The 14,131-nt window shown below is 37.1% G+C and overlaps 1 protein-coding gene across 2 annotated transcripts; it reads right to left on the bottom strand.

The window, feature by feature from the left end:
- Positions 1-2,363: 2,363 nt before the first annotated feature.
- pnp4a (purine nucleoside phosphorylase 4a) lies at positions 2,364-12,946 on the bottom strand. 2 transcript variants are annotated; one of them, XM_030135434.1, is made up of 8 exons: positions 12,832-12,946; positions 9,866-10,029; positions 8,797-8,900; positions 5,436-5,611; positions 5,161-5,351; positions 4,499-4,578; positions 4,193-4,309; positions 2,364-4,148 (listed from the first exon to the last, which is right to left on the bottom strand). In XM_030135434.1, exons 1-8 carry the CDS (start codon positions 12,852-12,854, stop codon positions 4,119-4,121), a joined length of 885 nt encoding a protein of 294 aa, XP_029991294.1. In that variant the 5' UTR covers positions 12,855-12,946; the 3' UTR covers positions 2,364-4,118. The 2 variants fall into 2 exon arrangements, with proteins under 2 accessions (XP_029991294.1, XP_029991293.1); XM_030135433.1 differs by having other exon boundaries at positions 2,364-4,309.
- Positions 12,947-14,131: the final 1,185 nt, after the last annotated feature.

Below are 14,131 nucleotides of genomic sequence, written 5' to 3'. Positions count from 1 at the left end.
ACATTAGGTCATTCTACGGGTCATACAACAGTCTGATCCCAGCCAAACAAGATAAAGGTTCATGTGTGATCATGTCGGGATATCAAAGAGGAAATCATAGACTTCGATGCAAGTTTAATCACTCCATTTATTATTTCCCAAAAGACAATGAGACAGAAGACGGTGAGACGCAGTCCCAGCCTGTCACAGACCGTGGGATTTCTCGGGTCCAACAGCCACCTCTAAGTGTCTCCAATGGCAAAACTAATGAAATGATGAAAACTAGAATTGTAAAAACATTTTCGTTAACTGAAATAAATAAAAAATATAATTAAAAGAAAAAAAACGATAACTAACTGAAACTGTATTGTGTGTTTACAAAACTAACTAAAACGCATAAAAATTAGAGATAAAATTCACTTCGTTTTCATCTTTGTCAATGTCGGATTGCTATGAAATCGATTCATTTTGCTCTTGCAATTTTATCTAGCGTTACCATATGATATTTAACAGTCCGTCACTTGTGTTCACTTGTGGTTTCCAGTCGTCTTCTGGTCCCCACTCTACCTGGAAACATGGAGACTAAAGTTGGGAGAAAGCAGCAGAGTCCTGTCTGGGATTTATTTGAATACGACGGTGAAGAAGAGAAAAGATATATAAAAAAAAAACTAAAACTAAACTAAAACTAAGCATTTAGAAGAAAATGAAAACTAATAAAAACTAGCAAACCTGCTCTACAAACTAATTAAAACTAACTGAATTAGAGAAAAAAAAAATGTCAAAACTAAATAAAACTAAATTATAATGAAAAATCCAAAACTATTAGAACCTTGTTTACAACAAGGATTCACAACAAGATGAAACTCGGCATTTATGTTTTAACTCTGGAGAAGTTTTTGTGTAGTTGAAATGTCTGTGAGCTCTGTGATTGGATGTGTGCTGGTGAAATGCAGCACGGCAGGCACTTTTCATGCATTTTGTCGTGTGTTACTTCTAACCTGTTTTTACTTCGTCTGTAGATCCAGCAGAAAAGTAGCAGAACCATTAAAACCAGCAGCAGGACCACCAGAGCCACCAGAAAGAGGTCCAAGGTCACCTGCTGGTTCGTCATATTTACAGCTGTACAGCAGAGGGCGGCAACGAGGTGGGTTCTGAACCTGCTCCTGTTTCAGACGAGGAAAAGCAATGTTTAGAGGTTTTAAAGACGTCAAATCAGTCTGTTTGCTCATGTCTCCTGATCAGAAGCATCAGCCTTGGATCATATCAGTGTTATTGATGATGTACCGCTGTATTGATCAGTCTGATGAATGTTACCTGTTGTCTCCTTTTTGGTCAGAAATCAGTTGAAAACCTCAACTTGGTGAAATGAGGAATTTGAAACTAAACATTCTATTTTTGCATTACTTTAACCAATCAGAATCCCCAGGGGGCGGGGCTTCATTTTATATAATATGATGACATTCAAATGTGAATTTTTGTTTTATTCACCAAACAAAAACATTCCACAAAAACAGTATACAGACAACATGAATTTCATGGCATTACTTTTGCTTTGTTTTATACCAGGTTTGATTCAACACAAATGTTTTTAATTGTTACTGCTTCTTGTCATGGGGTTAGGGGTCACACTAAATAATGACTTTAACCTTTCCAACCCGTTTAGTTCAGTTTTCTGTGTGTCTTTTAGGATGTGCACATTTTTTCCTATATTTTCGTGTTGTCTATGAAGAAAAGAGAATGCGTAATAAATATGCATGATCATTTCAACCCTGAAAGAACAGCAGAGATAAAGGCGGAATAAGACTTTTGCACAGTGCTATCCATTTTATTTTTTTGATCAAGGTCTTTATTTTCAATTTTCAAATGTATAACAAACATACAACCTGAACATGAAACTATACATACATATTTTATTTTAAATAGTGGGTCTTGAGCTTTTGTTATGTTTGCGTTTTTTATTCTTCCCAACTTTTTGGACCTCAAAGTGTTAAAAAAAAAAAAAAAAATTGAGTTTATACTATTTATACCTATATAGCAACATATGGTGAAAATAAAAGTTGTCAGATTTGTTCCAGATCAAACTACTAATATAATTAGTAGTAATTAGAACGTTTTAACCATGAAAACTGAAAAGGTTTTGCATCTTTTGCACTTTTATCCCAGATTTTGCTAAAGAGTGATTTGCACCATTTTTGTTCCAGTTTAGAGACAGTCAGACAAAAATCACATGCATGAAGAAACAGGAATCTAGAGAGGAAACAAATGAGACCCTGTTGACGCCACTAAAATATACAGTGTTTGATGTCTGTAAAATGGTCTTTTATGTCATTTTTAGGAACATGAATTGAAAACACTGATATAGACAATGAACAGGAAGCAGCTGATATGGGTTGACCAATTTAATCAGATTAACAGGAAGTCAGTGACATTCTTTACAAAATGAAACCCCACAATTCTACATGTACAATGTACAAGAAAAGACTCTTTAAAAACATCTTTGTGTTTTCATATTAAAGCACCATCAAACACAGTGATTGATCGCTGTTATATTAATCTGTAGACTTAATATCAAATCTCAATAATGATAATTACATTCACATTTCCCCTGACAGACAATATTAGGCACCATGTTGCTATAAATAAAGTTTATTACAGCAAAGATCATAAAAAATATATATTTACACTGTGTGTGGAAGCAAATGTGTGAGATTTTACACCTAAAAGTCTCTGGATTTCTAACAGTTTTATTTTACCTCTGAATTCAACTCATTCAATAACACACTGTGACTACTGACACTGTAAAAATACCAAATATTTATGTTGAGGTTGTTCAGGTTTCACTACTATTTATTCTAATTATATCCGTATGTTCACTGTGATGGCTGAAGAGCAAAACCTCCTGTCTGAAAAATGCACATTTTTGAGAAAACTAAAAAAACAACTTTGTTTTCTTGCAGAATGCCATTTGTCAAGTAGGGAAGAAAACAAATTTTAAAAAATTACATTTTCTAGGTAGGAGATTTTGTTCTTCAGATATCGATATTAAGTACAAGTGTTAAGTACATATAGGCCTCTTTGGTCTGGATGTAATACAATAGCTCCATAGTCTAGAAAACAGATAAATGAGTCACCTCATGAGGTTTGACTTAGATATTTGAAGATTTGGTAAAAACATGAGTCAGGTCCAGATGGATAAAAAAAAAAATGCCCAAACTCTAAACCTAACAGGAAGTCCACCATGTTGGTTTGGAACAGCAATTGTTGCATTATTCTTGCATTTTTCCAGTTGTACTTCATTCTCTTCCTAGAGAGTGAATGTAAGTGGGGTTAGTATCATCTAAAGAACTTTGTGTTGAATATTGTTGATGTGATGTCGCAACTAATTATGAAGGTTTAACCAGAAAAGTGGCTCATTACCACGTCCTTCCAATCTTCAATAATCGAGCTCCTCCATTTAGTTTGATGTAGACGTACATCAGGACCAGATGCAAAGAAGAGCCTTTTGGAGCCATAAACTAAACAGGAAGTCCACCATTTTGGTCTGAATATGCCATTTGGTCCAGTTTTTTTTCCATGTCCAGATGCTTCACTTTAATAAACTCCTCTCAGAGATTTGACCCAAGTGACATGTGTCAAAGTGTCATGTCTGATCAGCTTCACCTAAAGACATGATGGAAAGCTCAAAATAGTGACTGTTCCATCAGTGGTGCTGCTGTGATGATTTAGCTATCATTGAGGGTCTGAAAAATATATATATATTTAAATGGGCCTAGATGGAGCAGGTTTGGTGAACATACAGTATGTATCAGCTCCAAATGTGTACAGAAGCCTCTTGGAGCCATGAAGTAAACTCAACAGGAAGTCCATGATTTTGGTTTGATTGTGGAGTCTTCCCATTTTCCATTGAACTGGTGACATCAGACCGTTTTAAATGAGCCTGGACCTGAAGACGTCAACGTGAAGACAATAAAGCCTTTCAACTGTTTTCCATCCAGACACAGAAGTACTTATAGACAATTTAAAGAGCTGAATTTAGAGGCAAAACGAATCAACATGAAGTCCAAAGGCTGTTGTTATTGATCTCCATTGATCTGATCAGTTACTACTGGTGTTATTGTTATTGATCTCCATCCTGCTGATCAGTTACTACTGGTGTTATTGTTATTGATCTCCATCCTGCTGATCAGTTATTACTGGTGTTATTGTTATTGATCTCCATCCTGCTGATCAGTTCGGTCACCAGCTGCTGTAGAGTGTGGGAGCGAAGCCGACCGACCTCCAGAACACCTTCATGATTCACAGAGTCTGAGTCCTCATAAGCTTTCACCACCTGACACAGCAATAATCAATAACCAATAATCACTTATACTATATGAGTGCAGCACTGACAGGTAGAAAAACTAATTAATATCACATAGGAACATGAAAATTTTACACACAACAGCGAGATAAATATTTTTGCAGTAAGATATTTTGACAAACTAATCACAGGTATTGATTAGTGTGGTTGTGTGTTTACCTTGTTGGTGATCAGCGAGAGGCCGAAGACTCTCAGACCGCAATGCGTTGCCACGACAACCTCTGGGGCCGTACTCATACCTGAGAACACACCTGTGGTCACTGACAAGTACCTGCAGTACAGCTAGTAATATCATTGTGTAGTAGTACATACAGTCGCAGAAAAAATTATTAGACCCCTTGTTTTCTTCAATGTCGTGTTCATTTTAATGCCTGTTCCAACTAAAAGTCCAGTTGTTTGGACAAATATAATGATCACAACAAAAATCGCTTTTAAGAATTTTAATTTAAGATCTCATATCTATTCATTTTCTGTGTTTTTTTTTGTTTTGTTTTTTTTATAATAACCAAAATCACTTCAGTTCTTCCATCATTATCTATGTCAGTGCTTTTATTCATTCCATGTTTTCTTTTCTGTCTGTTTTAGTCACATGACACACACAGGAGTTAGGACTGGATTGCATAACCACTGTTTTTATGGCTTTTGATGGTCTAATAATTTTTTACTTTTTAGTTATGTATCTTAAATTGTGTATCTGTTATATGATTGCAGTTAACTGTCATATTCCCATGACCCAATGACTCCAAACACCCAGCAATCATACACATGAGTAACCAAGTTAAAAATATTAGTCAGTATTAGTACAGTAGTAGTACTCGTACCAACGGCGTCCACTCCTAGTCGGTGTAACAGTCTTGCCTCAGCGATGGTCTCGAAGTTGGGCCCTCCCACCATGGCGTACACGCCTTCCTGCATCACACCGGCCACGCCCAGCTGCTTACCAATCTCCATCGCTAGGCGACGCAGGCCTTTGTCATAGCAACCGGACATAGCAGGAAACCGAGGCCCGAACCTGTAAGCAAACAAACAGGATCAGTCAACAGAAACTAACAGCAGCTCAGTCTGTTACCATGACAACCACAGCTGAAGCCGTTACTTGTCATCGTTGGGTCCACACAGCGGGTTCAAACCGACCAATCCGGGGAAGTTGACATGGTCTTTGATGATCATGATGTCACCAGGCTGGAGGCCGTCAGCCAATGAGCCGGCGGCGTTGGTGACGATCAGAGTCTCCACCCCCAGCAGCTTGAACACACGAACTGGGAACGTTGTCTGAAAGACAAAGAGGGGACACTGTTAACACCTGTCGTCATGGAGACCACGAGGATGCTGCTATGACTTAGCAGCAGTTTGGGACGTTCTTTATTTTTTATATTATATCATTGTTTTCCTTTTCATTTATAGCTTTGATCTGTTTTATATGTTTTATATTAATGTTCACTGTATTTATGATGTGTTGTTGTAAGCCAGGTTATTATTAACAAAATGGCGAAAACTAGAATTGCAAAACATGTTCGTTAACTGAAATAAATAAAAACTGTAATTAAAAGAAAAAAAACATAACTAACTGAAACTATTGTGTGTTTACAAAACTAACTAAAACGTATAAAAATTATGGATCAAATTCCCTTCATTTTCGTCTTTGTCAACGTCGGATTGATACAAAATCGATTTATTTCCTTCAAGCAGTTTTCTCTGCTGTCGCCTTATGATATTTAACAGTCCGTCACTTGTGTTCACTTGTGGTTTCCAGTCGTCTTCTGGTCCCCACTCTACCTGGAAACATGGAGACTAAAGCAGCAGAGTCCTGTCTGGGATTTATTTGAATACGACCACAGAGAAGAAGAGAAAAGAGACGACTAAACTACAACTAAACTAAAACTAAGCTTTTTTTTTTTTTTTTTAATTAAAACTAATAAAAACTAGCAAACCTGCTCTAAAAATGAATTAAAACTAACTGAATTAGAGAAAAAAAGTCCAAATTAAATAAAACTAAACTAGAATGAAAAGTCCAAAACTGTTATAACCTTGGTTGTAAGTGAATCTGTTTATTTTCTTATTTAAAAACCAAAATGTCCTATTTTAGTTATCCATCCAGCACTGTTTTAGTGCCATTATATGTTATTGTCATCAACTGTGTTTACACTACACAGCGCCACCCAGAGGACACACTGCTCTCTGCACATGTGTTGATACGTGGAAACAAAGGTAGCTCTGAGCCTCAAACGGATGCATGTGACCAAACACATGCATGACCTGAGCCCACACTCACACACCCTGTTACAAATGGAGTCTCATGCTGCTGATTACAGTCATGTGTGTTGGACTGTGGTACCGTGACTCGGCCGCTTTAATGTGTGTTTTTACTGGAAACTCTGACACGATGCCTTCACATTTACTATGGAAAAAAATTCTCACGTTAAATAAGATGAGTTAATAAGGGACTTAAAGTACATGAAAACTCACTACCATTTACACTAATGAGAACTGGTGAAATATTAAATCCCTTATGGTTCTTGGGTTGGTCATAGTTCCCAGAAAAATCCAGCCCCTGTTTTCTGTTTGACCAAGATGAACCAAATTTGGTACAAACTTGTATCACATCCAGACGTAAAGAAAAGTTTCTTGAGGTGAAACCCTAAACCCACCAGGAAGTCTGCTATTTTACTTTGAAGATGCAGTTTTTGTCATTTCTAGTACTGCAATATCACATAGGAAGTGATATGTATTTCCTATGAAAACATCTGAAAGGAGGTCAGAAATGTGCAGACGAGCGAGGACTGGATCATTACTGATGCAGCAAATTACAGTCATATTGATGTTTACAAAACAGCTTCACTGAATACTTGATTCTGATTGGTTAATGGCAGCTTTTGACAATAAGCACCCCGCCCCCTGAAGGGAAGGCAAGGGGTACTGTTTGTGGTTTGGTTTGTTTGTTTCTTTGTTTGTTAACACTCTAGCAGCAAAACTATTGGTTGAATTCATACTAGATTGGGTTTATATATTGCCAGTGACCCATAATAGATGTCATTACATTTTGGGAAAAGTAGGTCAAAGTTCAAATTTTTTATGAATTTCAAAACTGTTTTTTTTTTTTCCTCATTTACTTATAATGGGTGAAATTTCAAATATCTGTAGCAGCAAATGTATTGGTTGAATTCATACTAAATTGGGTTTATAGATTGCCAGTGACCCAGAATAGATGTCATTACATTTTGGGAGAAGTAGGTCAAAGTTAAAATTTTTATGAATTTGGAAAAAAAAAAAACAATTTTTACTTACAGTGGGAAAAATGTCACATGTATGTAGCAGCAAAACTAGTTTAATTCATGCCAAACTGAGGATATAGATTGCTAGTTACCCAGAAAAGATGTGGTTAAATTTTGGGAAAAGTAGGTCAAATTTTTTAGGAATTTTTCAAATCTCCCATTTAGTTCTAATTTGTGAAATTTCAAATGCCTATAAAATCACCAATTCAGTTTACTTCAAACTTGGCACATATATAGAGGGAACTGATATGCTGACATCAGCACACACATAGACATGATGGCATCAGCTGGATCAATGCCAAAATAAGATACAATATGTACAAGGGGCGGGGTTTGTTGTGCCTGGAACCACTTGTAAAACTGAGGGTCACCGAATAAACAAATTTTCAAAATCAGTAAAATCGGAGGTGGAATAACTTAGAAAGTTAAATCTCGTGCTTTACCTTTCCCTGTAAAGACACTCAATTACCTCTTAGCTAAAATGGATAAATAAGAATAAAATGTATAATTAGTGCCCTGTTCACAGAGTAGTGGAAGTGGTGTCCAGTCGAGTGTTAGTGTTGGTTCTATTTTGCGTTGGTAGATGACGGAGTGGACATTTTTGGAAGGTGAAGACATTGTGTTCATTGTGTTTGTGAGTGGAATGTCACAAGTGAATGGATGTGAATCACAGTTCAGATGATGTGACTCCACATTGGCAAACCGAGGACACAGGGACGCCAGCTGGTCCCATATCGTACCTCAGACTCCCACATTATACCCTAAAGATTCCCACATCGTACCCTGAAGAGTACCCCAAACCCCACATCGTACCCTGAAGAGTACCCCAAACCCCACATCGTACCCTGAAGAGTACCCCAAACCCCACATTGTACCCTGAAGAGTACCCCAAACCCCACATTGTACCCTGAAGAGTACCCCAAACCCCACATCGTACCCTGAAGAGTACCCCAAACCCCACATCGTACCCTGAAGAGTACCCCAAACCCCACATCGTACCCTGAAGAGTACCCCAAACCCCACATCGTACCCTGAAGAGTACCCCAAACCCCACATTGTACCCTGAAGAGTACCCCAAACCCCACATCGTACCCTGAAGAGTACCCCAAACCCCACATTGTACCCTGAAGAGTACCCCAAACCCCACATTGTACCCTGAAGAGTACCCCAAACCCCACATTGTACCTTACAGAGTGAGTGTCCTTCATACATGTGGAATCGACCCTGCATGCACACACACGACTTCCCCTTCAGCTCTCCGAATACCAGCCGACCAGCATGACCCTGCACTGCAACACAAACACAGACAGAGATGGATGACACAATAAACATGTTTATATTAGTCCACACTGATAATTATCACAAAACATGTCACGTTTCTATTCAATGACTGAAGGCTGGTTTTTGGTTCTAAGTCAGGGGTGGGCAGTCCTGGTCCTCGAAGGCCGGTATTCTGCATGTTTTAGATGCTTCCCTCTTCCAACACACCTGAAGGTCATTATCAGGCTTCTGCAGAGCTTGATGACAGGCTTATCATGTGAACCAGGTGTGTTGGAAGAGGGAAACATCTAAAACATGCAGGATACCGGCCCTACAGGACCAGGATTACCCACCCCTGTTCTAAGTGAATGTTGAAGAAACCAGACAGATATTAGTAGTTTCATAAAAATTATAAAATGACAAAAGTGTAAAAGATGTAAAGCATGAGAATGTAAGATGCTACGAGACAAGAACGTAATGAAAAAGACAGAAAATATGAAAACATAAAAGATGCAACTTTAATGAAAATGTGAAACACAAGAGAACAACAAAAAAGCGTAAAAAATGTAGCGAAAGGAAAACCTCAAAAATGTTATAAGAAAAACCACAAAAGATAAAAGCATGAAAATATAAAAGATGCAAGCAGATGAAAATGTAAAGGACATAAAGGACATAAGAAAAAAGACGTAATGAGAGGAAAACCTTAAAGTTGCAACATGAAAAAAGTCTAACAGATGTAAAACAAAAATGCAAAAAAAAAATATATTAAAAATGTAGAAATACACAACTGGACAAAAACATTTTAAAACAGCCCTATCTGAGTTCTTATTGTTTTATATGACAATGTGAACAAAACAAATCACAAAGACGAAGGATTTGTATTTTTTATTTTTTTTTACCAGTAAGTAATAAATAAATCTAAGTTCCGAGTTCTCAGTCACATATTTCAACTGGAACATGGACGTTAAGTGGAGGCTGTGGTGATAAGACCAACCTGTGCTCTGAGGGAAACCTGGGATATCTGAATACGCAAACGAGTCCTGGCATTTAAGTGCATCAGCGAGCATGCCCAGTCCGGACCCACAGATGATCGCCACCTGGGGGCGGTGTTTCGTCTGAGACATCAGCCAATCAGCTGTCTTCTGGTATTCATCATGGCTGATAAACAAGAAGAAGACACAGAATAGAAATGTTTTAATATAAGACACAAAAGGCTGCAAGAAATGTAGGACATGGAACCATTTATTGTGAACATGTCAGTCTGGTTTATGTGTTGATGAAGCACTGCTAGTTCTACAGATCAAATAAATACTTTTAATCATTACAGCGGATAAAGACAGAGTTTCAACTGCAATATGTTCAACGTTACACTGAAAGGTTCACTATATGGACAAAAGTATTGGGACATGTTGAATCCAGGTGTTTCTTTTCTAACAGGGTTCTGGTATACAAAACACGATAAATGTCAAAAATATAGTGTTATATTGGGATAAATATCATTACATTGGTTAGTTTCCTTTAAATTGTCATCTTTGCTACCAAAATGCCTTTCTCCCATCACCGATTTTTTTTTTTTTTTTTAATCCATGGCTCTGGCTTTTTATCCATCAGGCTCTGACTAAATAATTTTCTACCACAACTATCCATCTGCTTTCTTCACATCTCACTTTACATGTTGATGTTTTTAAACAATATGGACAAAAATATTGGGACACATGGCTGTAGCTCATAAGATGTTCTGTTCATGCAGATTTGAGATATAAACATCAGTGTTAGAAAAGAAACACTTGAATTCAACATGCCCAAATACTTTTGTCCACATATTAATTGCAAACATTAACATAATATTCTAAATAGAACATGACATGTACACTTCTAAAACCAACTACTAATGTAAATTTGTTATAAGTCTACTGTGAAAGTTGGCATAGATGTAATAATTCTGAGATTCAACAGCTCAGTAATGTTGAATGTATTACTGTTCAGTAATACTTGGACATTTGCCCCCGTCTTCAATAAGCAGCTTTTTGATTGAATGGACGGTTTTTGTCCTGTTTTTGCCCTTTTCAGACCCTGTTTGTGCTGTAGAATCCACCCAGTGGCATCAGGTTTGGTCAGTTTTTATTTTTTAATCTACTTGTGTCTTTCCCGTTTTCATCTTATTACCTCCACCAAGAGGTATTGTGATCACGATGCTTTGTGTGTTTGTTTGCGTGTTTGTTTGTTAGCAACTTTAGTGTAAAACTCTTCCACCCATCTTTCCCAAATCTTCCCCACAGATAGGCCTAGGCCCTGGGACCAACCCATTAAACTTTGGGCCAAGTAGGCCAAAGTTCAAGGTCACAGCGAGGTCACAAAATCTATAATTTTCCTATCTCTCATCATAGAGCAATTTTCGAAAATTCATAAAAAATTCCAAACAACTCCGATTAGCCTCCAGTTGGATCCACCTGTAGCTTCGAACAGTCTCTTGTATCTGGAACTAAATTGTCCACATCCACTGTGGAATGTGGACTCTGTGGACATTTACATTTAACGCTGAAAATCCCATTTACCACACATTTAAAATTAGAACTCAACTAATATTGATTGGAATTTAATATAATTTGACCGACACGTGACTGGTACCAAGCTTTGACTTTTTCTGCTGTATGGAACAACCTGGAAACTGTTGAATTTAAACAGAAATAGTCGATCCACACATGCACACCGTTCGGGGTGTTTGGCGGAGGTTTGCGTTCTCTGAACACTTGTTACCTCTGTTATATTTTCATCTCATTGCGTCTTTTATATTTTTTTGTTTTACATCTTTTACATCTGTCATGTCTTGTACATTTTGGTCTCACCATGGTTAACGTAACTTGACATTTTTGTGTCAAATCGTTCACATTTACCTGTTTTGTCTAATTTTTTGTTGCATCTTTAACCTTTTCATCTCATTGCGTCTTTTACATTCTCATCTTTTATATCTTATATGTGTTTTATGTTTACATCTCATAGTGTTTTCACATTTTCATCTTGTTAACAGTTTTTAGTTTCCGCCTCATTGTGTCTTTTACATTTTTGTCTTCTACATCCTGCATGAGGTTTGGCCTAATCTGGGTTTGGGATGAATACGTATCATATCCAGACAAACATCCACATCCTAAACCCAACAGGACGTCCACCATTTTTGTCTGAAGACGCAGTTTTTGACATGCTTTTTTCATTTTCAGCTCTTTCCAAAGGGAATTTCAAGGTCGGACCTGAACATTTTCTGCAAATAAAAACTTTGTCTAATAATATTTTATCTGGAATCTGGAGATGATGAACAATAATTTTCATTTTATTCAAACACAGCTGTTTTTAATACTGTCCCTTTGACAATGTTATGAGACAGAGTAAAGCGTTTTGTACTAAACATAACTACATTATCACAGAAACATTTAAAGGTAAAATATTTGAAGTCGCCAAAAAAAAATCATCTTCCATGCCTTGAATCTGTCTTAAGATTCTGTTTCTATTTCATTTCACTTTTGTTCACTTAAACGTACACGTTTTTGGCTTTGACTTTTACTCTTTTCTTCATGAGGTGTTTCATCAGCCTGTTTGTCTGTTTTAATCCCACAAACTGTTCATTTTTCAGTTCCATGTTTCAGCAGGATTTTAGTTTTTAATTCAACCAACATCCTCATCAAGTAAAATTTTGCTAAGTAGCTATAATTTCTAAATCTTATGTTCTCAAATTTTAGGTCAAAGTCCAAAGAACATACAGTTTTCTGTTGAAATGAGAAAGAAAAGCAGTGTTTAAAAGCTGTAAATATCTAAGTCTTTTGTTTCAGGTGATCAGCTTTAGTTTTTGATCATATTTGTGTAAAATCAGTGAAGTTAGATGAATAAATAAAGTAGCAGCTGAAATGTGGACTCTGCTCTATGTGAATATTAACGTCACAAACACAACTGGACATTTGTTTTTCTCACCTGATCTGTTCTTTGCTGTGCATGACGACGAAGATAACGAAGACGACAAAGACGATGAAGACGACGGGGACGACGAGGACGATGAAGACAGGTGTGTGTTTGTGTGTTGAGGTGTGTCTGTTACAGTGCTCTGGGCTGATGCTGATCGCTGTACTTATCCACCGATCACATGCTGCTGATTGGTCAACAACCATCCATTCATCAGCCTCAGCCAATGGCGCCTCAGTCCTGGTGTGTGTGTGAATTCCTGCCAGACTGTTTTTGTTTTGTGTGTGTTTTTTGCGTCACGCTCCCACCGGCAGTAACGTGATTTCACTTGACTGTTAATTCACTCTGATCCACACAGTCAGCTGTGCTTCCAAACACAAGCAGATTTTATTACACCGGTAGAAAAGCAAAACCATAACATCTGGAATCAGAAGAAGTGTAGCTGCAGTTTGATGATCGGGTCATCTACGTATCTGTAGGTCTGATTTTATTCAACTCACTTCAACCCCAGCCTGACTTCTTTGGCTTTTCCACCTGATACTATCATCTAGCATCATCTCCACTGTGGCTCCAAATGAGCTAAAGCAGGGGTGTCAAACATACGGCCCGTGAGTTTAAACTGGCCCGCTAAAGGATCTAATCCAGCCCATGGGATGAATTTAAAACGTGCATCATCAACATCAACAGTCTTAAATTCATTTTAGCTCAGGAGCCACATGCAGCCGAATTCAATCTCAAAGAAAATATTAGTATAGTAACCTATAAATAAGAACAACTCCAAAATTTCCTGCTTTAATGTGAAAAAAGTAAATTTACATCATGAAAATATTTGCACGTGTGATCATCCTATGTCTATTTGTTTTTTGTTTATTTGTTTGTTTTGATGATGTATGTGTCATTATGTGTATTTTTAATTTATAGCGAACGAGTGATGTATTAATGTCAGCTGTTCTATGTCTTCTTTCTGTCACCTGTCAAGGGACTGCAGATGAAAAGTAGTTATTTTTACTAATTCTGGCATATTTACATGGGTGTATTTTTTATACAGTGTTCATTGATTTGCATTAAATAAGCCAATAAAATAATAAATAAATAAATAAAATATTTAAATTGATAAACTATCCTTTTGCAATAAAATGTGCGATGTGATTTCATAAATTGTGTACAGATAACACACCACTTTTAATTTGAGTGTTATCTGTACGTATTATAAGCTTTCCGCGTGTATGTTCACGCTGTGTCAAATACCACACGATTAGCGGGTAGGGGTTAGGGTTAGGTGTAGGGTTAGCAGTTACAGATATTTAAACTG

The sequence above is a fragment of the Sphaeramia orbicularis genome, chromosome 5 (assembly GCF_902148855.1).
Source record: "Sphaeramia orbicularis chromosome 5, fSphaOr1.1, whole genome shotgun sequence".
Lineage (NCBI taxonomy): Eukaryota > Metazoa > Chordata > Actinopteri > Kurtiformes > Apogonidae > Sphaeramia > Sphaeramia orbicularis.
The sequence above is the reverse complement of the archived record's forward strand: the minus strand, read 5'-3'. Positions and strand labels throughout refer to the sequence as shown.

Excerpts from the sequence above, each read along its gene's own strand:
- pnp4a (XM_030135433.1), bottom strand. The coding sequence starts at position 12,854 with ATGCACAGCAAAGAACAGATCAG. Across the intron at positions 5,352-5,435 it reads TGTGGACCCAACGATGACAA|GTTCGGGCCTCGGTTTCCTG; the intron begins GTAACGGCTTCA and ends GTTTGCTTACAG. Across the intron at positions 4,579-5,160 it reads ACTAGGAGTGGACGCCGTTG|GTATGAGTACGGCCCCAGAG; the intron begins GTACGAGTACTA and ends GTGTGTTCTCAG.